The sequence below is a fragment of the Leptopilina boulardi genome, unplaced genomic scaffold (assembly GCF_019393585.1).
Source record: "Leptopilina boulardi isolate dan_hultmark-lab unplaced genomic scaffold, ZJU_Lbou_2.1 LbouV2_30, whole genome shotgun sequence".
Lineage (NCBI taxonomy): Eukaryota > Metazoa > Arthropoda > Insecta > Hymenoptera > Figitidae > Leptopilina > Leptopilina boulardi.
In genome coordinates, this window is record NW_026137863.1 from 90,118 (window position 1) to 115,763 (window position 25,646).

At 19.6% G+C, this 25,646-nt stretch overlaps 2 protein-coding genes and 1 long non-coding RNA gene across 4 annotated transcripts in view; 2 read left to right on the top strand and 1 right to left on the bottom strand.

Moving 5' to 3' along the window:
• Window positions 1-4,287, top strand: part of LOC127282410 (uncharacterized) — a 70,115-nt gene extending 65,828 nt beyond the window's left edge. For both annotated transcript variants that reach the window (XM_051306629.1, XM_051306628.1), the window contains exons 3-4: window positions 2,786-3,045; window positions 3,386-4,287. In XM_051306629.1, the coding sequence (XP_051162586.1) occupies window positions 2,786-3,045; window positions 3,386-3,485 (360 nt within the window). In that variant the 3' untranslated portion in view covers window positions 3,486-4,287. The remainder of the gene's footprint in view (window positions 1-2,785; window positions 3,046-3,385) is intronic.
• A 5,185-nt stretch (window positions 4,288-9,472) lies between these two features.
• Window positions 9,473-10,278, top strand: LOC127282403 (uncharacterized). The gene is made up of 3 exons (XR_007843199.1): window positions 9,473-9,619; window positions 9,701-9,916; window positions 10,074-10,278. It is a non-coding gene; the product is annotated as an uncharacterized LOC127282403 (long non-coding RNA).
• Window positions 10,279-10,435: 157 nt separating this feature from the next.
• LOC127282387 (SPARC-related modular calcium-binding protein 2) lies at window positions 10,436-25,534 on the bottom strand. The gene is made up of 9 exons (XM_051306586.1): window positions 24,966-25,534; window positions 16,879-17,041; window positions 15,763-16,128; window positions 15,308-15,532; window positions 12,189-12,266; window positions 11,617-11,850; window positions 11,339-11,511; window positions 10,945-11,110; window positions 10,436-10,781 (listed from the first exon to the last, which is right to left on the bottom strand). Exons 1-9 carry the CDS (start codon window positions 25,038-25,040, stop codon window positions 10,696-10,698), a joined length of 1,566 nt encoding a protein of 521 aa, XP_051162543.1. The 5' UTR covers window positions 25,041-25,534; the 3' UTR covers window positions 10,436-10,695.
• Between the last annotated feature and the right edge of the window lie 112 nt (window positions 25,535-25,646).

A 25,646-nucleotide genomic window follows, 5' to 3' on the forward strand; every position in this document is an offset into this window, starting at 1 on the left:
ATTTTATTTATTAAATTAATTTTTTAATTTGCAATTTACGTCAAATCATCAATTTTATTTGCCCAAAAAAAAAGAAAATTGCAGGTAAAATTTTGAATAAAAAAAAAAAATTAATAAAAAGAGAAAAATATTACATTTTTTGTAATTATAAATTAATTTTGATTTGGGAATGCAAAAAAAAAAAGAAAATGACGACAAGGACATAATAATGTATGAGCGTAAAGGAAAAATGTGATAGTATAATCGTGACGTCAAAAGCAGAGAACACGTGGGCGTCACATATACGATTATTAGGTTGTCAATGTTGATACACTGGTCACCCTGAAAATAGATAGCTATCTCTCTTGCTCTCATTGTGCCATCTCAATTAACAATAATTGCCACCATTTCATTTTCTATTCCCTTGAGCATCCTTCCACTATTTTATTACATCCTGATAAAATTTTTTTTTATTTTTTTTTTAAATACCAAACAACTAATTTTGATAGTAAATTAGTTAAATTACAAATTCTGATAATACAAAAAAAAAAGATTTTCCACTTTTCATCGAAATGTCACACTTCTTTTTGAATTCGAAACATTTTTTTTTATAAAATCCGGTAATTATAATACATAATTTATTGGTTTTTCATATATATTTAGGTAAGAAATAATTTCTTTTCATAAGATGTTTTTTATTTATATATAGAAAAAGTTTATATAAAGCTGTCTTGGTCTTTGTAAATCTTGTAACGGAATATTACAAATTACAAGTATTACCAAAGTTTTACTCCATTTTCCATAAATACATAAAAAAAAAGTTTTCCAAATTTTTTTTATTGATTTAATTAGGGAAATTAGAAAAAAATATTAAGTTATTTATTTATTAGTTTATTTATAGTTTTAATAATATTAAAAAAGAAAATTTCTATGTGAAATTATTTACAGTAAATTATTAATTAATAAATTAAAATTAATAATTAAAATTATTGATTGAAAAATTAAACAAATTTTATTTATAATTGAATAATCGATTAATAATTTAATAGTAGTCATTAATTGATATTGTGGAAAATTTAGAAATGGATAATATTTTATTTTGAAACTGTAATAAAACTTTATTACACAAATTTTTATTTTCTATTTTTTTTTTTGGTTTTTCAAATCCAATTTAAAAAATCTATAATTGCAATGAGAAAAAGAACCTCATGGAATGGATTTTGAAAATTAATTGATTAATTATCAATATTAATTATTTAATTTTCAAAATCAAAAATTAATTTTTAAAACTAAAAACTAATTTTCAAAACTAAAAATTAATTTTCAAAATTAAAAATTAATTTTCAAAATTAAAAATTTATTTTCAAAATTAATTATTAATTTTCATAATTAATTATTCAATTTTAAAAATTAAAAATTAATTTTTAAAATTAATTATTTAATTTTCAAAATGATAAGTTATCTATTTGATAATTATAATTGTGACAATAATTTTCATTATAGGAAAAGAAAAGGCCCTTTTTAATTATTCAGAAGGCTTAAAAAATTTGTACAATTTAGTAAGTAGTAAAAACAGTTTTAGTCAGACAGAAAACTTGTTTTGTAATTATTTTCATCAGGCAAAATGTTTAAAATTCGTGGGAGTAGTAAAAGGCGGTTATAGTCAGACAATTATATTTTTTATTATAATAAATAATTTATTATAATAATAATTATTTATAATATTATTATAAATAAATAAAATAATAAATATTAACAAATTATTATTATTATTATTATTATTATTATTATTATTATTATTATTATAAATAAATTATTATTTATATTGTTTATAATTTATATATTTTTCATTTATATAGTTATTTATTATAATATTTTAATATATAAATATATAAAGAAACATATATTTTCAATTTACAATAATTTTGTGAGAAATTTTTTATTTTTATTTTCTTTAGAATAATGTTTGAGTCATTTTTTTTTTCTATGAAACAATAAAATTTGGACCTAGGGTATATGAATTTAATAATAATATATATATATATGTGAGGTGTATATGGATTTTCGCTTTCTATATTTAGTGATGAAGTGGATCCTTTTCGGCTCATGGCAGTTTTGTAATGGGTTCGTGTTCATTTAATCGATTGCTAACCCTAATTGTATATAAATATAGGTATTTAATTTCAAGTCAAAAAATTTTCAAAACTTTGATTAGAGGAATTTACGTAATCCTGATCCTTCTTTCATCAAACTTAAATATTATACAAATTTCATCTTTACTCTTCATTTTATTATTATTATTTTTTTTTTTTTTAATAATTTTTATATTATTATTACTATTTTTTATCATTTTTTTTTATTTATATTATTATTATTTTTTATTTTTATTATTTCTATCATTTTTATTATTATTATTTTTAATTTTTTATTATTTATAATAATTATTTATTATTTTTGTTATTTTTATTATTTCTATCATTTTTATTATTATTATTTTTAATTTTTATTATTTATAATAATTCTTTATTATTTTTGTTATTTATAATAATTATTTATTATTTTTGTTATTTCTATCATTTTTATTATTATTATTTTTAATTTTTTTTTATTTATAATAATTATTTATTATTTTTGTTAGTTTTATTATTTATAATTATTGTTTAATTTTTATCTTTATTATAATTTTCCAATTTTATTATTTTTTTTTTTTTTTCAATATTTATTTTCAGTTTTTCTCTTATTTTTCCTTTGGTAGTCTTTTTTTTATAGAAAATTTTTTTTTTTAAACATTCCTTTTTACCTTCAGGTGAATTCATTACACATATTGGTGGGATCAATGCTCCTTGGATTAGTGGGATTGGTTGTTGGACTCGTCCAATTAGCACCTGGAGCTGAAGCTGCACAATATTCAGCAGTTCTTATTGCAACTGGTTCCGGTTTATTAATTTTAGGTATCCTATTGATTCCACTAAGATCCATATGCATCAGAAAGCAAAAAGCTTCACAAAAAGATGGCGCACATCAACGAAGTGTTACCAGTATAGATATGCTTTTAGCTCAACACAGGTAAAAAAACGAAAAAAAAAAATTTCAATTAAAATTATAAAAAAAAAATTATTTATAATTTTTTTTGGTAATTATTTAATTTTAATTATTATCATTATTATATTAATAATATATTAAATTAATAATAATTTTATTATTATATGATTATATTAATTATATATTTAATTAATAATTATTTAATTATTATTATTAATTATTAATTAATTATTAATTATTATTATTAATTATTATTATAATAATAAATTAATAATTGAATATAATTTTTAATATAAATTAGGATTTTTTAATTAGAGAAGTAAAAAAAAAATTGGGAAAAAAAAAAAATAATAAATTTTCACAGAGAATTCACAGTATTGACACCTGATGAATTGGAGAATCTCGTCGGTAGATCGACATCAGCTTTGGAGAATAAAATACGAAAACAAGGTCACAATACCTAGGTGCCACAGAAGTCGAAGAGAGTCATGGCGTCATCACCATGTTCGACAACAGCCTCATCTTCGACATCACCTGGAACAAACTCGTCCATTCTTTACACTCATCGTTGTGATTCGAGGGAGCACAGTCTTGTTTAGTCAACATTGAAAAAAAAAAAAAAAAAAAATTACTGTGCTCTCGATACATAAAAAAAAAAAATCGAATCCACATAAAAATATTTGGTCCACAAATTTCTTAATCGCAATCAAATTTTTTGCGTATTAAAGAATTTATACATATTTCTCAATTACATCTTACTATCATACTCATAATAAAAAAAAAAAACCCAAATAAGTAACTCCAAATTGGTGTGAATTAAAATTTTTAATTTTCAAAATTATTTCAATTTTTTTTTCAAATTTTTTAATTTTACTTGATAAATATAAAAATTATTTCGAAAAATCCAAATTTTTTTTTTCTCTTAATATTTGAAACAGGGGATATGAAATCGAACCTTGTTTTGAATTTCTCGGAAGGAAAAAAAAGGAGGGAGGGGGGGTTGAGAAAAAGGGGGTGGAGAAAAAAAAAGTGAGAGAGAGAGAGAGGAGAGATTCTGTGCTTGGCAAGATATTCAGAATCCAGGCGCTTCCTGTGTTCAAAAGTGCCTTTCTCCCATATATATCTTCTTTTCGTTGTCACAATCATTCGCTGCGTCATTAAAAATCATTTTTCATTAAATTCGAATATTTCATCTCAAGTGGAGTTTGCTTCGAGAACTAATTGTATTTGTAAATTTTATAAACACACTGTGAGTAATTTAAAAAAAAAAAAAAAACCAAAATTTTTAATTTCACTTAAAAATAAATTTAATTAATGAAAATATATTCAAATTATAATTGAAAATAAATTGAAAATAAAATAATAATAAATAATAAATTGAAATAGAAAATAAATTGAATTAATTAAAATTTATTCAATTTTATTTTCAAGTTATACTTTAATTTATTATTTATTATTTTATTTTCAAATTTATTTTCAATTATATAAATTGAATTAATTTATTTATTTTCAAGTGAAATTAATAAATTTGATTTTTTAAATTGATTAAAATTTATTCAATTTTTTTTTTTGAAGTTATTTTAATTTATTATTATTTTATTTTCAATTTATTTTCAATTATAAATAAAAATAAATAAATAAATAAATAAAATTATAAATTGAATTAATTTTAATTAATTAATTTATTTTCAAGTGAATATAAAAAATTTGATTTTTTATTAATTAAAATTTATTCAATTTATTTTCATTAAATTTAAATTCAAATTAAATTAATTTTAATTTTAATTTTAATTTTAATTTTAATTTTAATTTTAATTTTAATTTTAATTTTAATTTTAATTTTAATTTTAATTTTAATTTATTTTAAATTAATTACTCTCTAAATTTGCGAATTAGAAAAATTTTAATCAATTTGAATTATTTACTTTTTTAGTTTTGAATTAGTTAAATTTTACTAATTCGATAGTGAAAAAAAAATTTATTTTCTTTTACTAATTCAAATAAGCAAAAAGTGAGTAAAATTCAAATTAGTTAAAATTTTTTACTAATTCATATTTTGAGAAAAAAAAACATTTTCTGATTTTCCCTCTTTTTTTATTTTAAAATTTTCAAAAAAATAATTTACTTCAATTTTCTACTTTGCAAAAAATTAAATTTAAAAAAAAAATAAATAAACGGCAAAACGTATAAAAATTTTTGTGGTATTAAAAAAAAACGCCACTTGTTGCTTGTTATTTGCAGTGTGTTTAACGAACGTTATCCTCTGTGACGTATTAAAAACGTGACCGTGAAATAAAAATAAATAAATAAAAAATAATATAAATTGTAGCGCTCTACCGCTAGCGCCTAATGTTTTTTTTTTTGGCGAACACTATAATGACGTAATCACGTCATATAAGCGTGTGTGAGTGTATGTATGATTACTTAAAATATAAGATTAGACTTTTCTAAGATTCGCGATAAGTTTATTTATAGAACGCTAACGTGTCTCCTTGACGCGAAAATAATTATTAAATACACGAAAATTAAGGACGTAAATCGATAGAAAAAATTGAAAAAAAAAAATTCCTATAATATAAATTGACGGAAAAAAATTTATTTGATAAAAATAGAAATAAAAAAAAAAAAAAAAAAAACGAGTGTCTCGTGTGTCCAAGGGGTGAAACAATTTTTTTTTCTTTTTTTTTTTAATTATTTACAAATCAATGTGTTCCTAGACCCATAGTTGTAAGTTTCATTAAGTCTGCCAATAATTAAGTCTGACCCATGTTTTTTTTTTTTTTTAGTATGGACATACAGACGCGAGTTATTTTTATTATAAATAATTATTATTGTCACCCAATATTTATTCGTCGGATAAGAATTTTTCCACAAATTTGATAAGAATCATCATAAATGATAGAAAAACAGAAACATAAAAATAAAAAAAAAAATTGTAAAAATTTGCATTCTCCTTAATGTATATTTCACTATAGAATTTTAAAAACTGAACGAAATTAATTAATTAATTTTACTCTTCGTTTTTGAAAAAAAGGCGTTATTTAAAAAAAAAATTGAAAATTGTTTTAAAATAGAAAATTAATTTTTTCCATAAAGAAAATTAAAAAAAAATTAAAAATAAATAAATTTTTTAAAATTAATATTTAAAAAATAATCTTTTTTTTGCAGTAGAATTTAATAATTAATCTCATTCAGTGTGTAAGCCTGCATTTAAAGTGTGGTTGCGAAAAAATACTAATAAAAAAAAAACATTGAAAAAATTTATTGTATAAATCATTGTGAAAAGAAAAAGGGATATAGTCAATTTAATGCGAAATCTTGATTTGTAAAATCAAATCAAAGCAGATAAAATTTAATTTTTTTTTTTTGAATAATTTTCACATACATATTTTAATGAAATTCAGCTGTTTCCACTTTTTCAATATAATAGACCTTCAGAAAGTATTAATATATAATTAAATAAAAAATACAATTTAAGAAAGTGTGAGGAAAAAAAATTTTTGAAAGAAAGTTTTAAAAATATACTAATAACAAAAAAAAAGGAAAAATATAGTTGCCAAAGGATTATAAAAGGAATAAATGAATGTGAGGAAATGAAAAAAAAAAAGAAAAAGAATTAACTAAGCTGCTTATGGAAAAAAAAAAAAAAAAAAAAATGTTAGCTTATATATTTTTTTGTTGCTTGAAAAAAAAATGAAAAAACATGCTAAACAAAATATTGCCTTGCTCAAACATGCCATTTTTTTATCAAGTGCTAAATGCGTGAAATTTTTTATATACGCGTGTATTTTTTATCCAAACTGGCTTTTCGATTAGTTTTTCGCGCTCAAAAAAAAATGGGAGATTTCGTACAAGAATGTAATAAATCGATTATAAAATCGAGAGTAAAAAGTTAGTAAATATATTGTCAATTTATGACAATTTTTCATAAATAAAAGGAATCAATTTGTGTGTGAAAAGATTGAATAAAAATTTCAAATGTTTTATAGGGAAAAATTTTCAAAAACAATTTTATATCAAAATTCTCAATGGAAATTGAATATTTTATTTTCAAACATTTTTCAATAAAAAATGAATTAAAATTTTTTAAAATAAAATTTAATTTTATAATTATTATTTTATTACCATAAATAATAATATTATTGTACTTTTAAAAAAATTAATTTAAAAAAATTAATATTAATTTATTAAAACTAAAATTAATTAAAAATTATTTACTATAAAATATTTCAATTTCCATAATAATAAAACAATTTTTCAAATCAGATTGATTCTGATTCCATCTTCTTAGTTTTTAAAAAATTGCTAACAAAAAAATGTTGGGTGGGGGGCGGAAGAGGGAAATGCGCGAAAATCGCCATTAACGAATTTCCAATTTAAATTTTAGAAACATGCCGAGAGGAAAATACCAAATATGCTTATGAAACATATTGTCGATTTTTTATAGCTATAATTTATATCTAATTATATGCATTAAGATGTTAAAATCATTTTTAAAAAAAATAATGAAAAATAGTTTAATATTTATAAAATAGAAAAAAAAATTGGAAGAGTTTGATTTATAAACGAAAAGAAAATAGTGGAAGCACAAAAAAAAATGTACAAAAAACATTGCACAAAAATAAAACAAAAAATTGTTTATCCACACAAAAAAAGAAAATTTGTTTATAAAAAAATGAAAAATATTCACAAATTTTTTTTTTCAAAATACCCAATTTTTCAAACTCTTCCAAAAAAATGATTTTTTTTATTTTCTTCTAAATGTGTAATTTTTTAATTCCCTATTTATTGTCTTTTAAAAAGATTTCATGTATTTACAAACTAAATATTGTGTCACACATTAATAGTTAAATAATTAATGTACATGGTACATTAATTATTTATTATTTAGAATAATTTTTTTATTTCAAATGGTGTCTGAGAATAAGCAAAAAAAAAAGGAAGGGGGAAAAAAAAATTATTTTCAGAATGTGATTTGTAGAAGTTAAGAAAAAAAATTTTTTCTCTTTTTTGAACTATAAAAAAGAGCAAAAAAAAAAAGAAAAAACGAAGGTGAAATCTTGTGATTTCAATTTAAAGTGAGAATAAAATTAATTTTTTGCCATCCTGAAATATAAAAACGAGCGATGCATGCTTTAATTGCAGAAAAGTAAAATACCATATAAGTCATACAACGCACAGAATTAGAATAAGGATTTTATAATGGTGCTCTATGAGGATAATTTCAACACGATTCATACGTGATTCTCTTTTTTTTCGTAAATATAATTATTATTTTTATACATTTTACATTATTAAATTATAATTAAAAAAAAATTGTTATTCATAAAATTAATTACAATATTAATTAATAAAATTCAAATAATTAATTCTTAATAAATTATAATCATATAAAATTTCATTATGAATTTAAATTATAAAATCAAATTATAAAATTATATTATAAAATTACATTATAAAATTATGTTATAAAATAATTTTATATTATAATTTCATAAAATAATTTTATAATATAATTTTATAATGTAATTTTATAAAATTATTTTATGAAATTATAATATAAAATTATTTTATAAAATTACATTATAAAATTATTTTATGAAATTATATTATAAAATTATTTCATGAAATTATATTATAAAATTATTTTATAAAATTACATTATAATTTTTTTTTATAAAATTGCATTATAAAATTATTTTATGAAATTATATTATAAAATTATTTTATAAAATTACATTATATAATTATATTATAAAATTATTTTATGAAATTATGTTATAAAATAATGTTACAAAATTATATTATAAAATTATTTTATAAAATTATTTTATAAAATAACATTATAAAATTATTTTATGAAATTATATTATAAAATTATATTATAAAATTATGTTACAAAATTATTTTATAATATTATATTGTAAAATTATATTATAAAATTATATTACAAAATTATATTATAAAATTATTAATCAGAATAAAAATCGAAGAATTTAATTTTCATTTATTGTAAAATGTATTGAAAATAATTAAATTTACGATAAAAAGAGAAATTGACAAAGTATAATGGATAAAAGAAATTTGAGTTATTAATAAATATAATATAAAAATTTAATATATTCAGGTTAAATATTTAAAGTTATATAAATATATATATATATGGTATATCGTATAAAAAAATATCATTCAAACTACATTTCAGATCTATTGTGGAATAAATCCGCGGGAATATAAATGTGATGATTATGTGAGGATTATTATTAAAAAAAATTTTTCGCTTTAAGAATAATGTTATCCGTATATTTTGTAAGCCAGAGTTTAGTGATTAAATAAAAATTTGCGATTCTATTCACTGAATTTTAATAATTTTCTTTTTTCAAATTTTTTATTATTCTTTTTCATTTTTTATTATTTGTAAAAAAAAATTGTTGAAGAGAAAAACAATTGATATGCGTTATTATTAGAGTTTTCGTGTCAAAATTTTCAGTGTGAAATAATATATAAAAAAAAAAAAAAATTAAAAAAAAGGATTTAAATTTTTTAATTAATTCAAAAGTGATCTGAATAAAGAAAGGAAAAAAAAATTTCATTGCAAGTAAATATCTATGTAATAAAAAATTTGAAAAAAGAAATAATATTTTAACCTCTTCAAAAAAAAAAAACGTTTTTTTTTTAGTTTTAGAATGAATTGTAATTTTTACCAAACTATTGATAAGACTGCAAAGTCTGAAAATCAGATGAAAGGTGGTAAAAAAAGTTATTTATTTCTATACAAATGTTGACAGTGAATGTGCACGCTTCTCCTTTATCGGGATTTTATATTTTATTATCATTAGTAAGTTGGCTCTGCATTTGCCGTTGGGGATTTCGATATGATATGCGAGATCAAGAAGTAATTAATTTTCTTTTAAAAAATATTTTTTACTTAAAATAAAAACTTTTTTGAAAATTTCAATTTTTTAATTTTTTACTATTACTTAAATTAATAAATATTAATAATAAACAATTATTAATAATAAATATAATTATATTTTGAAAATATTTTTTAGGTAGTTTATCATCTTGTTGTCTATTTCATTGTGGTCACTCTGTTAAATATGATTTTTCTAGGACATATCCAATTTTTTAGTGAAGAAACAATTGTAAAGGAATGACGTTTATTTGTTAAAAAAAAAGAAGAAAAAAAAATTGTTAAATAATATTGTTAAAAAAAAATTTCAAATATAAATCATAAAATAGAATCTTTAAAATAAGCGCCTGATTAGTGTTTACTCTTTCTACATATAAGTGTACACCTTTATGCTCTCAAATTTTTATTAAAATTAATTTTTTTTCGCTTATAATTAGATATTTAACAATTCTTTTTTTTTTTTTTTTTTTAAATAAACTCTTACAAGATAATAGAATATAATAACAGAGGATTTTTTTTATTTTCACTATATCTATAAAGAATAATACATAATTTTTTTTTTCAATTGTAACTGGTATCGTTCTTATAAATAAATAATAATAATAATAATAATTTTAATTCAAAGAAAAAAAATAAGAGTAAATTTCACAAAAAACACTTATTAAAATTTGACAAATACAATTATACAAAAAAAAATGTTTTGTGCACCTTTTTTCTGTAAACGCAAGTTACGTTTAGAATTATTTTTTTTTTATCACATTCTAATCATCATCGTTTAGGAACTGATCGAGAGGATTTGGACCCATTCTTTTAGGTTTAGATGTTGATGTTTTTTCGGTGCTCGTTTCTGTGCAAAAAAATTTGTTGAAAATAATATTTTTTTTTAATACAAAAATATTTTTTTCAATGTATTTTAATAATACAAAAATATTTTTTTAAATGTATTTTAATAATAATAATAATAAAAATTATTATTATTAAAATATATTTAAAAAATTATTATTATTTACCTGGAGTGAATCGTTGTGTATTAAGACAACTGAGCCATTCAGACATATTTATTCGTCTATCATTGTTAACATCACAATATTTCGGGAATTTTTTTCCACATCTTCTTAAATGTGGATAATGCGCAACCATTGTACGAAAATTTTTCCATTCTTTTCTTTCTAATACCTGAAATTAATACATTTTTTTTTTTAATAATAAAATACGATCGTAAAAAAATTATTTGCGCATTTTTTTTTTCTATGGATTTATTTTTTTTTTTTAGTTTTTCTAAGTTTAAAAATTTTTTTTTGCAAATATTTTTTTTAAATTAAATAAAAAAAAAATTAATTAAATTAATTAAAAATTACTATTAATTAATTAAATAATTAATCTAATTGAAATAAAATTCATTACCTTATTTTTATTTATATCGAGCATCACAAAATGCCAGGTTGCAGTTCTTTCTTCTTTAGGAACTTGCCATTTGGCAAAAGTCTCATTAGAATCAGGATCAGCAGATTTCATTTTTCTGTGCAATAATTGCATGAGATCTCGTAGGAATATTTCTTTTTTTGGTTCGGGACATCCTGGGGGAAAAAAAATAATTTTTTTTTGTTAAAATCTTTTATTGTAAAAAAAAAAAAAATTAATTAATAATAAATAATAATTAATTAATAATAATAATTAATTACCACTCATTGGTCGGACAGGAATTGAAACTGGTGTACAATTTGGCTCTCTTGTTTTTGACGATGTACCAGGAATTGGTTTTCCCGTATCCTGATAAACACACCAACAATATCCTGAATAACATTGTACTCTATGATATCTTCCATCGGGTGTACATTGAGGGATGTAGAATTTTTCTTCTGATGTTGTTTTTGAATCTTCCAACACTAATTTTCTATCTGATAAACAGTCATTGGCTGCGAAAAAAAAATTTATTTATAATTAATTAAAAATAATAATTAATTTATAATTAATTAATAACAATAATTAATTTATAATTAATTAGTAATAATAATTTATTTATAATTAATTATAAATAATAATTAATTTATAATAAATAATTAATTTATAATTAATTAGTAATAATAATTAATTTATAATTAATTAATAATAATAAATAATTTATAATTAATTATAATTTCTTCGAGTAGGGGCGTCGAAACTGTTTTCATTCTTATTTTTTATTTTTTTTTGCAATTATTTGGCACAAAAATTTGTCCCAATTTAATTTATAATAAAAAATTATATCTCTTACCATCGATATCATCAGATGAATCTGGTGGATCGTCTCTGAAAGCAGGTCGAGAGTACGTTGAAGGATTGCCACGTAAAACTGCAAAAAAAAAAAACATTAATATTTCTTCTTTCTTGAAATTTTAATTTATATTTAATTATAATTTTTTAATTCCCTTTAATTATTATTAATTTTATAGGAAAAATTCCGCAACAAATTTTAAGCGGATAAGAAAAACAATTTTTTTATTTATTTGGTGTAAATGAAATTTGTTTATTTAAATTAAATAAAAATTTATTTAAAAAATAAAAATTTATTTAAAAAACAAAAATTTATTTAAAAAACAAAAATTTATATAAAAAATAATAAAATAATTAATAAACAAAATAATAGATAATAAAAATTGATTTGAATAAAATAAATATTTATTAAGCAGTGAGGCTTCTTAAGTATTTTTTTTTGTATTGAAGCAATTATAATGGAGAAATTACAAGATGTTGAATATATAACTATAGATTCTCACAAGAGGTCAGTTACTCTTTTGATTTGTCTGCCTTGTGATGCGTGGGTTGCAAAAAGCAAACGTCCGGTGAGAGTATAAAACACTAAAGGGGAATCTAAATTTCAATATATAGAATTGGTCTGATAATTTGAAACGATTTTATATACACACACACAAACTCTGTAAGTAGAAAAAGAAAAAGAATTTATATTTATAAGAAGACTTATATATATATATATATAGTCTCCACTACAAAGTTTTGATAAGTGGGAACATGTTTATAAGTGTAGATTCAGCAATTATTGTATTAAATAAAACCAGACCGCCCGCAAGCATCCTCCGGAAGTACGTCTAGCACGTCTCGTTTTATGATTCAGTTTAGTCATTGTATATTTTTTTATTTTTCAATTCATTGTTCACAAAATTTCGAAAATTTTTACTAATTTTTAATTAAACGCTTTTTAAAATCAAAAATTTCTTTTCCATTAAAATTTCTCCCTCAAAAAAATCACAATTTTGTTACCGAATATAAAAATATTATTAAAATAAAAATAAAAATAATAATAATAATAATAATAATAATAATAAAATAAAAATAATTCCTTCCTACTAAAAATAATATACCCCCTCCCTTTCAATTTGCCTGTCAACTTCAATTGAAGTTTATTGAATCAAACAATTTACTATACTTGTCAGTTCTATTTTTGTATTCTATAAAACGTCAATTTCAAATTAGTTTAACAATAATTTTTTTTTAATTTTTCTCTTTTTTTTGAAAAAAAAATTTTTTGTCCTAAAACCCTCTTAACAGTGGTAAAAATATATTGAATTAATAATATGCAATGCAGTAAATTATAGAAAAAAATTATTTTAACTTAAAGGTAAACTGAAAAAAAAAATTTTATTTGATTCAAATAATCGGTTACTTCACATAGAGAAATATTTTATTTCAACCAAATATAATATATTTGTGTTAAATAAATGTATATTTGTCCCACAGCCTATTTATTTGGAGTAAATAAATTTTTTTTATTTAAATTAAATAAAAAATTTATTTGAATTAAAAAGCAATTTATTTGAATCAAAGTAAATATTTATTATTCAAGTAAACGATTATTTGAACCGAATAAATTTTTTTCAGTGCAATTAAAATTAGTTTTTCTATAATTATAATATAATTGTAATAATTATTTTTATAATTATAATTATAATATAATAATAATAATTATTATAATTATATTATAATATAGTTATAATAATTATTATTATAATTATAAGTATAATATAATTATAATAATTATTATTATTATAATTATAATATAATTATAATTATATATATAAGTAAGGAAACGCATCAAGACAGTGCTTCTTGCGCAATGTTGGTGCATTTATATATGTATTTAAAAATGGAATAAGTAATAAGGCAACATACAGGGTAACCACCAAGTGGCGTTGAATTAATTTATTAACAGCTCGTGCAGACGTTAGCTACTGAATGGAAATTAACGTCGCCGTTGTTTTTATTTATTACTCATACTATAGACATGTTTTTCATTACAGACGAATGGGATTTTAAAGTTCATATCACAAAAATTTACAATTTATAAATATATATGCCTATATATTTATAAATATATTTATATATTCACTCGCGTGCTCTCTTGTGATATAGAGTGGTTAATAAAATTTTATTATGAAAAAATTTATCATTTACTTTTTTCATAAATATACGAAATCAATTATCTTTTTCAGATATATATGTAATGAATATTTTTCATTTCTCCTATATATTATAAAACATATTTCAAATGCTTCTAATAAAATAAATCTATTTTATAATTTGCATTGAAGAATTTTGCAATTAATTTAATAATTAATTGTATTTAGAGTAAATTTTTTTTTTTTTTAATTATATATCCGGAGAAATTTTTTATTCGCATTTATTTTTGAAATTGTATAAATTTTATTTGTAATAAAACAAATTATTTATATTAAATTTATTTTTGTTTCAAATAAATTTAATTTAGCACCAATTAAAATGTTATTTAGAAAATTAAATTTTTAATTTAAAAAATAGAATTTATTTTCGAAACAAATAAATATATTTATTTCAACCAAATAAATGTAATTATTTCGTTGAAAAAAATATTTATTTCAACCAAATAAATATAATTTTTTTGTTGAAAAAAATATTTATTTCAACCAAATAAATGTAATTATTTCGTTGAAAAAAATATTTATTTAAACCAAATAAATATAATTATTTTGTTGAAAAAAATATTTATTTGGTTTAAATAAATATATTTTTTTATTTTATTTATTTTTTCAACCAAATAAATATTTATTTATATCAAACAACATTTATTTGAGACAATTAATATTTGAAACGAATATTTTATAAATCAAATAAAATTAAAAAAAAAATAGTACTTATTTATGAACAGAAAGGGAAAAAAATATTGAAACGGAATTTCGAAAAGAAAAAAATTGAAGGTAGATAAACTATAGATTACATTATCTAAGAAAAAACAAATAGAACTAAAATTTTAAAAAATTGATAACGAATTCTTGTTTTTATATTTTAATTTACCGTATCGTTTACTAAAAATGTAAAATGAATTTTTTTTTTTCAACTTACGAGTAAAATCATTGGCAAGACATGCACCCCATTCTTGTCGTGATAATTTCAAATCTCTATTGATATCGCAATTACGTGCAAATGAACGTGCACATTTTTTTGGACGCACCGCTTTTTTAGCAAGACGCCTCAATTCTTTGTATTCTCCTTTATCCAAAAAACCATCATTATTTTGATCAAGTGTCACAAATTTCCACGATAGTACTCTTTCAATATTTTTGTCCCCTGAAAATAAAGAGAAAAAAAAATTATATTATTAATTAATTATAAAATTATTATTAACTATTATATTATATTATTATATTATTATTAATTATTATTAAATTAATTATATTAATTAATATAAAAAATTATATTTTAAATATTTATACAGCAATTCTTTTTTTTTTCGACAAATTATTAATTATTATTAATTATTATTATTATAACCTTTCATGCGTGGAGAAAAAATTCACCTTCTATCGTTATGTTGATTCTACGATATTCAATTTTGAAATTTTCAATGAGATTACTATTGAATTTTGATTTTTCACTACGATCACAAGAATTACGATGTCGACCGCCATATTTTTTATGATTTGCTCTTGTTGGTGGACGTCTACTTGGTGCACTTCTTGTTGATGCAATATAATTATTATTGAATGTTGGACATCGTGGTTTGCGATTTTTCACTGATGTATCGCGTAATGGACGACCTTGTGGCGTTACACACCAACAATAGCCAGTTTTAGTGTGACATTGTACAGGTGCATAGGAACCATCATTGCGACAAATTGGTCGTGCACCTGGACTTCTTGCCTCTGCTCTTGCTGCATGACATTCTGGTGGCAAATTAAAAAAAAAAAAATTATTTTTAATTAACAAATTTTTGTAATAAAAATAATTTTTTTATTAACAAATTTTTTTAATTGCAAATTTTTTTAATTACAATTTTTTTAACTACACATTTTTTAGTTACTATTTTTTTTAATTGCAAATTTTCTTTATTACTAATTTTTTTGATTACTAATTTTTTTAGTTACTAATTTTTTTAATTACTATTTTTTTAATAACAATTTTTTTAACTACAAATTTTTTACTCTCTCAATCTAAATTAGTAAAAATGTTTACTAATTTTAATTAGTGACTCACTTTTTGCTTCTGAATTAGTTAAATTTTTCTAATTGTTAGTAAAAGTTACTAATAATTAGTAAAATTTTACTAATTCAGAAGCAGAAAGTGAGTCACTAATTCAAATTAGTAAACATTTTTACTAATTCAGATTTAGAGAGTAGTTACTAATTTTTTTAATTGCAAATTTTTTTTATTACTAATTTTTTTAATTACTAATTTTTTTAGTCACTTATTTTTTTAGTTACTAATTTTTTTAATTACTAATTTTTTTATTACTAATTTTTTTAATTACTAATATTTTTAATTACTAATTTTTTTAGTTACTAATTTTTTAATTACTAATTTTTTTAATTACTAAGTTTTTTAGTTACAAATTTTGTTAATAAAAAAAAAATATTTTTTAATTAAAAATTTTGTTAATAAAAAAAAAAATAATTTTTGTTAATGATGAATTTTACCTGGACAGGGCCCAGTGTGTTTTATAAGAATAGATACTCCTTGACATTGTCTAGAGATGACTTCACATCGATTGGGATACGTGATTCCATCGCTTCCGCACACAGCTACATTTGTTCCTATACTGCTGTTTGTACACTCTTGCATTTTCTTTTCGCAGTCTTCCTGCAAATCAAAAAGCCTATTAGAAAATTCATCACGACTATCGTTAAATGGACTTGTGCCAAATCGAGAAAAGCCAATAAAATCTAATGATGTAAAAAAACAAAAAGAAAAAAAAAGTTCGTATTTCTAATAGAGAGAGAATTTTTACTTCATCTTCTAAATAATATATTTATAGTCTAGCTAAAACTAATTTATTTTTTAATTAATTTAATGTAGTTAATAATTTAATCCTTATTAATTTATTTTAATTTAATTTTAATGATTAATTATTAATAAATAACTATTAATTATTATTATTTTAATTATTGATTAATTCAAATATTTTAATAATTAGTAATTTTTACTTTATTTTGATTTAATTTCAATAATTAAATTTTAATAATTTAATAATTATTATAATTATTATAATTATTATAATTTTTATAATTTTCAAAATTATCGTCAATTTTCAACTCTCAATTAATTACGCTGATATAATATTTCATAATTATATTTACATTTCGAATTTAAAATTGAAATATAGAGTACGATATATTGTTTCAAGGAATTAAACATAATTCAAATGGCGTATGCAAGTGTTTCAGATCAAAAAGAATTAAGACATTAATACATTTCAACTTGGATTGAAATGACTGAGAATTAAATCATTTTTAACTTTACACGTGCTGAGAATTTTGTTAGTTAAAAATATACAGTAAATAATAAATTTTTACCTTAAATAAATATACAAATAAATATATAAATATATAAATAAATATATAAATAAATATATAAATAAATATATAAATAAATATATAAATAAATATATAAATTAATATATAATAAATATTTTTTTCAATTGAATTAAATTAATTAATTATTAATAATTATTTAATTATTTATTAATAACTAATAAATTAATATAAAACAAAAATATATTTTATTTTTCATTAATAATTAGATTAAATTTAATAATAAAAGTATATCGAAAAAAAATTAAATAAATATTAAAAGATTGTAAATAAAAAATTTATTTTAAAAAAACAATACAATTAATATACAATATATATATATATATATTATAATTCTCAGTATAAGACATATTTATATATGCTATTAGAGGTGAATCATTGTTAACATATCAAAAGATATGAGGACAAGTCATTTATATATGATTTCATAGTTATCAAACAGTTATGACTCTTCACAAAAAAAAAAATTACGATGTTTAATTCAATGGAATTTTGATTCTCTCATTTAAAAAAAAAAAAAAATTGAAATCCCCTCAAATTGTTCCTTCAAATGTAATTTTTTTATAATTTTTTCTTTTTTTTTTTAATAATCCAATTTTAGGATTCATATAATATTTATAAAATATTATTTTAATTGATAAAAAATTTAAATGTGCAATTTGCGAGCAATAGAAATCCGTAATGTCGATATAATAAAAGTTCAGTGTGCGAATGTAAATGAGTCATTAAATATGCTCAAGGTATCAGAGTTGGCGCCTTTACGTGTTTCACTCTGTTATATTATTCTCTCTTTTTTTTCCTTGTTTTTTTTTTTTTTTTTTTAATAAAAAAGTAGAATTAGAAAAATAAATCGATTTCCTTTTTTTATTTAAGCAAAACGTGTATAATATTAAAAAATGAAAGTCACAAAAAAGTGGGGGAGGGGGCAATTACTATACTCATTAAAAAAAAAAAAAAAATTGTAATTGTAATTGATTTGTGTATTATGTTTCTCTTGAATTAATTTTAACTTGTTATCTCTCAGTGAAAAAAAAAAAAATAATATACGAGGAATATTTAATGAATTGAAATAAATCAAATGCTGATTAGATTGATTTCTTTCAATATATGATTATTCATATATATGTATTTCGATAAATAATCATCAGTATTGTTATATATTTTCTTTCTTTCTTTCTAAATAAATAAATATTCGTCGTTCGTAATTTTAGTTCTGATTTTTTGGATCAATATTTATATTTAAACTAAATAATTTTTTATTTAAATCAAATAAAAATATTTAATTGAGAAAAATATAAAAAAAATTTCTCTTGGTGCGATAGAATAATTTTTTTTTTTTTGCATTTATAATATAATAAAATTAATTTGAAAACGAAAATAAATTTATCGAGAAGGAAAACTGATCTAGTATAGAAAATTTATAAATTGCAATAATAATAAACGTGATGTGACATAAATTATAATATATTGATTTCAGTTTGATTAAACTTCTAATAATTTCAACCCTAATTAATTTGTTATGTATTATAAAAGCGACAGTTGGCAAATGGCTAATAATCGATTTGGCAAATATATATATATTTCTTGTCAAGAGAACGATGTCAATATGATATATTACGTGTGATTAATGGGGTTTGGAATTCGCCTTACGAACTATGTAATATTTCTTTGATCTTTAAAATTTTTTTCATTTTATAATAATTTAAAAAAAAAATTTCTTTAATTTTTTTTTAATTTTCACACCCAGAGAAATTTTTTTATTTCAATCAAATATATAATATATTTGAGTTAAATTGTATATATGTATTTGTCTCAGCCCATTTATTTAGCGTAAATAAAAATTTTATTTGTTATAAATAAAATTTTTATTTAAATCAAAAAAAAAAAATTATTTGAAAGAACTAAATAATTATTTCCAATTAAATAAAAATTTATTTGAAACGAATAAAAATAAAGAACAGATAAAAATTTATTTGGAACAAATAAAAATTTATTTGAAACAAATAAATATTTATTTGAAACGAATAAAAATAAAGAACAGATAAAAATTTATTTGGAGCAATTTATTTGAAACGAATAAAAAAAAAGAACAGATAAAAATTTATTTGGAACAATTTATTTGAAACGAATAAAAATAAAGAACAGATAAAAATTTATTTGGAACAATTTATTTGAAACGAATAAAAATAAAGAACAGATAAAAATTTATTTGGAACAAATAAAAATTTATTTGGAACAAATAAAAATTTATTTGAAACAAATAAATATTTATTTGAAACGAATAAAAATAAAGAACAGATAAAAATTTATTTGGAACAAATAAAAATTTATTTGATACAAATAAATATTTTTCTTTGTCCCTGTGACAAATATATCATTTTTTTAGGGTGTATAATAATTAAAAAATTTAATATTTATTCAATATAATTTATTTATTTACACATTTAAATAGAAATTTATCAATTTTTTTAAAATTTTTTCTCTCCGATTTTTTTTTTTCGATAAAAATTTTAGAGAAACAATGTTTTTGGAATAAAAAATAATAAAAAAAATACTACACACGTGCACTATTATATATATAAATTCCTGATGATAGCCTCGATCCTATGGGTCAATTCGCGTCAAAGGCATCGTTTCGTGACTTGACTCGATCAATTGTCTCGTATTTTCTATGAGCGCGTATGTAATACATTAGTCGCGCATCGCGAATGTGCAACAGCATTCAAATCACTCGCAAATAACCTCAACTTGTTCGTGTATGTTGTCTCGAGGTTTTTCTGTGGTATATATATATATATGGTATAAAGGAACCTTTTTATCTTACGATATTATTACATCGGTATATATTACAAGATCGATCGCATCTTTTTGATCTGGCGTCAGTCAACAGGCGCCAGTTACACACATATACACACTCATATTGATGTATCATTGAAAACTACTGACCGAGAATATTTTTAATTGCACAGAGAATGAAAAAAAAAAAAAAATTTATTTGATTACTCTCTCAAGGAAGTATGTTTGAAATATTGAGTTGGACTTTGTAAATTTTTGTATTAATTTTTTTCTTTAATCATATTTTAAATATTTAAACATTTAAATATTTAAAAAATTTAAATATTTAAAATTCTACTAAAACAATTTATTTTATTTTATTTTAATTACTATTATTTTAATTTAATTTAATTTTTTTTTATTTGTACTAAATACACTCAGAAAAAAGATATGTACCATTTTTTTATATTTACCCAATTTTTTGGTTAGTTTAAACAAAATTTGTTTAATTCAAATAAATATTTATTTGATCTAAATAACTGTTTGGTTTATTTTAATAAATTTTTTGAACAAAGAAAAAAATTGAGCTAAATAAACGTTTGGTTTATGCAACCAAATGTTTGGTTAACTTGTTATCAATGCATTTATTTTGTTGATTTAACCAAAATTTGGTTGCTTCAAACGAATTTTTTTTTAGTGTAATAATACAGCCGTAAGAATACCATTATATATTTTAATTAAATTATTATTTTTTTAATAATTAATTATTTTAATTATGTTTTTTATTTATTATTTTTATTTTTAAACTGTTTTATATTATTTTTCTATTTTTCTATTTTTATGACAAATTTTTAAATGACAATTGCAATAAATAAAATTAAATTATAATATATTGCTAAAATAAATAAAAATATTTGCCAAAAAAAAAAATATTGCTTAAATAAATAAAATTATAATATATTGCTAAAATAAATAAAAATATTTGCCAAAAAAAAAAATGTTTGGAAATATTTTTCCATATAAAGAAAAATAAAATTTGAGATTATAAATTTTTTTTTGGGAAAAAAATAATTTTCGATTTTTTTTTTTTGGTGCGGCCCTGCAAAGCCATCAGCGTCTTCGATATTCTCTTGACGATTTATAGAATATTATACTGCATTTATCTATAGGACAGATCTTTACAGTGATAATGGCTTATTTGGAACGAACCAGTTTCTTTCTCTCCTGACCAGGTGAGCGTGTATTTTCATATATATATATCGTGACACCTGAGACGGCAACTGAAATGCCATTTACTACACCAATATAAATATATAATAATAATAATAATAATAATAATCTGACATCGCAGTAGTAATTTTTTTTTGATCGTTTCTCACATATTCAAATTCTCGTTCTCTGATCATTGAATATTATTTAAAAATTTATTTTTCTAATATTTTACAAATTAAAAAAGAATGTTAATAATATTTTTTCATTTTCTTGTAAATAAATAAAAAAAAAATTCGTAAAATAAATAATTAAAAAAAAATTTCACTTTGAATAATTTTTTTTCTAATATTTGCTTCTCAAATTCCGTATAAAATTTTGTATTCATTAAAATAAATGATTTCTTTGATCATAATTCCAGAATTTGGTTGATTTGAATAAAAACGGTTATTTTGGATTGTATCATCGTTGATATGAATTTCAAATCGATTATACTTTATATTATTATTATTATTTATTAAATCTATATTTATAACTAATATTTAACTTTTGTTTTTATTTTTTTTTATTGATATTTAATTTAACGTTTTTCAATAAAAAAAAAAGTTTCTTTTCTTTAACTCCTTTTTTTTTGAAATTATTTTGGGAATTATTTAAGGAATCAACAAAATTGAAACAAGGGATTCCTTTATCACAAGTTTATATTGGCACCACTTATAGTAATACAGTGTGTCCTTATTATTGCTCAGGAGTAGAGGCCGAAGAACCGAGGCCAAACGCGTTTTCACTTTCGATCGATGAGAAATTAAAAATGTAAATCATTCGTAAATTTATAACTCTCATTAAACCGGATTTTCTTGTATAGCGAATTTCGTGTTGTTTCACAAATTACTTTATGTCAAAGAGGGAAACTATTTTTTTTTTTATATAATATTATATTTTTTTTTTATTAATATAATAATATTTTAATAATATAATATTTTTTATTAATATTATTTTTTTTTTATTAAAACAATTAATTCTCTTAAAATAAAATTAAAATCCGGGTACATTATGATTATAAAATTTAATTTTTCCGATTAAAATTTTTAATTAATATTTTTTTTTGTAAATGGTACATGAGATCCTTAAATGCACAGAAAAAAAAATCACAAAACGGAAATGCAACAAATATTACTGGAATTGTTTTTTTATTTTTGTTAATATTTTCAAGGATTTCATGATATCAAAAATTGTGTCAGGTGCATACCATGTAAAATAAATTTAATGAACCAGTTTTTCATATTTTAAAATGTTTTCATTTCAAAATTTTCTATAATTATATTATTTTTATTGTAATTATAAATTATTTTATTGAAAATATATTTTTATTATAATATATTTTATTGAAAATATAATTTTATTATAATATATTTTATTGAAAATATAATTTTATTATAATATATTTTATTGAAAATATAATTTTATTATAATATATTTTATAAAAATAAATTTTTATTATAATATAATTTATAAAAATATATATTTGTATTATAATATAATTTATAAAAAAAATAGTTTTTTATATAAACGTTACTTTATATTAATCTAAATATATAATCTTTATTATTAGTAACAAAAAAGAGAAAAAAAAACATGAACGAAATTTCGTAATGATTTGTCAACATTCCTCTATAATAAATTATAATTGTAATTCACTTGGATTATTATCTTGCGTATCCATTCAATGCATACAATCTAATCTCTAGGGATGTTCAACATATATATATATATATTATAGCAAACACAAATATGACTAAGCAAAGATATATATATATATATATATACGTATATATACTTTTTAAAGCTTCCAATTTAACTATAAATTGATTGCCATCGTAAAATTTCAAGTTTTTTTCCAATTAATATTTATGTAAACTGATTGTTTTTTATAATCTTTACTACCGAATATATAAATGAATTATATGCTGGCAGTAAAATAAATTTTCTTTTTTTTTCCCCTCCTAACGCAACATTGTATATATGGCAATTTAATAATTTTTCTCTAATTGTAAAGGAAATTCTTGGTACATTAATAAAAAGAAAAAAAAAATTAAAACAAAAAAATTATATTTTACAAGCACTCGTAAAATATTGTTTCCTGCATAAAATTAGTATTTATAAAGTGAAATTCCACATATAAATGTGTATTGAAATTTTTTCATTTATCTTCAAATTTGGAAAAAATTTTAATCAATACGAATTAGTTATTCATATTTTGCTTTTGAATTAGTAAAATTTAACTAATTTATAGTAAATAAAAAACTATTTTACTGTAGAATTTATTTACTTTTTTACTATTTTAGTTTTTGCTTTTGAATTAGTAAAATTTAACTAATTAATAGTAAATAAAAAATTAGTTACTATCGAATTAGTAAAATTAAACTAATTAATAGTAAATAAAAAATTAGTTACTATCGAATTAGTAAAATTTAACTAATTAATAGTAAATAAAAATTTTTTACTATCGAATTTATTTAATTTTTACTATTTTACTTTTTGCTTTTGAATTAGTAAAATTTAACTAATTAATAGTAAATAAAAATTTTTTACTATCAAATTTATTTAATTTTTACTATTTTACTTTTTGCTTTTGAATTAGTAAAATTTAACTAATTAATAGTAAATAAAAAATTAGTTACTATCGAATTAGTAAAATTAAACTAGTTAATAGGATATAAAAAATTAGTTACTATCGAATTAGTAAAATTTAACTAGTTAATAGTACCTAAATAAAAAATTAGTTACTATCGAATTAGTAAAATTCAACTAATTAATAGTAAGTAAAATATTTTTTACTATCGAATTTATTTACTTTTTACTATTTTACTTTTGAATTAGTAAAATTTAACTAATTAATATATAGTTAATTAAAAATTTTTTACTATACCTAATTTTTTTACTGTTTTACTTTTGAATTAGTAAAATTTAACTAATTAATAGTAAATAAAAAATTATTTACTATCGAATTAGTAAAATTTAACTAATTCAAAAGCAAAAAATAATTTTTTAATCCAATTTACTAATTAAATTATTAACCATTTTTACCCATGGTAAAAAATAATTAATAGAATATATTACTTAATATTATTAAATTATAATTACAAAATACAAATAGAAAATTTTTCAAAAAAAAAAAAAATTATCAAATCGGAAAATTTTTTAATTACCTTGACGGTAGTAATTTCGCCGGAAACAGTGCGATGAAGAAAGATCAAAACAATTGCAATGCGTAGAACGATCATCGTGTAAAATCCCAAATGTGTCGTCCTTTTTTATTTTTTTTTCAAGGGGTGGAAATACACCCCCCTATAAATTTTTTTTTTATCAACACACACACTCACACACAAATTTTAATTCTTGCATTCACACTTGCAATGAAATTAAAAATCGATGACATTTTAAGTTTTGCTAAAAAGAAAAAAAAATTTTTTTCAAGTTTTTAAATATATTTTTTTGCTAGTCATATAAAAAAAAGCGGGGTGGGGGGGGGTAAATATTATTAAGGGAGGAAAGTATTAAGGGGGATGGAAGACAATTTTAAGGAAAACTTGTCTTTTTTATAAAAATTTTTTTTTTAGGGTAGGGGAAAATAATATTGAGGACCACCGGGACCATGAGCAGTGCCGCAAAGACGGAAATCGACTTTGACGGGTTACTCTCGTTGAATCCTGGTGGTCATAAAATATATGTCCAGCCTTGGCAACTGCTGCTGGGTAACTGGCACTTGCTCTGCTGTGTTGAGAATCAACTCCTCGCACGCCATTCTCAGTTTTCTATATACATTCGCCTCTTCTCCACTTGAGAAATATATATACATATATATATATAAATTTCAAAGTGTAAGTGTA

Bases quoted from the DNA above. Each gene is read 5' to 3' on its own strand.
- LOC127282387 (XM_051306586.1), bottom strand. From the start codon at position 25,040: ATGATCGTTCTACGCATTGCAATTGTTTTGATCTTTCTTCATCGCACT. The intron at 17,042-24,965 runs GTAATTAAAAAA...TTTGATTTGCAG, and splicing joins GCGAAATTACTACCGTCAAG to GAAGACTGCGAAAAGAAAAT. The intron at 12,267-15,307 runs GTAAGTTGAAAA...TTTTTTTTGCAG, and splicing joins TCTTGCCAATGATTTTACTC to TTTTACGTGGCAATCCTTCA.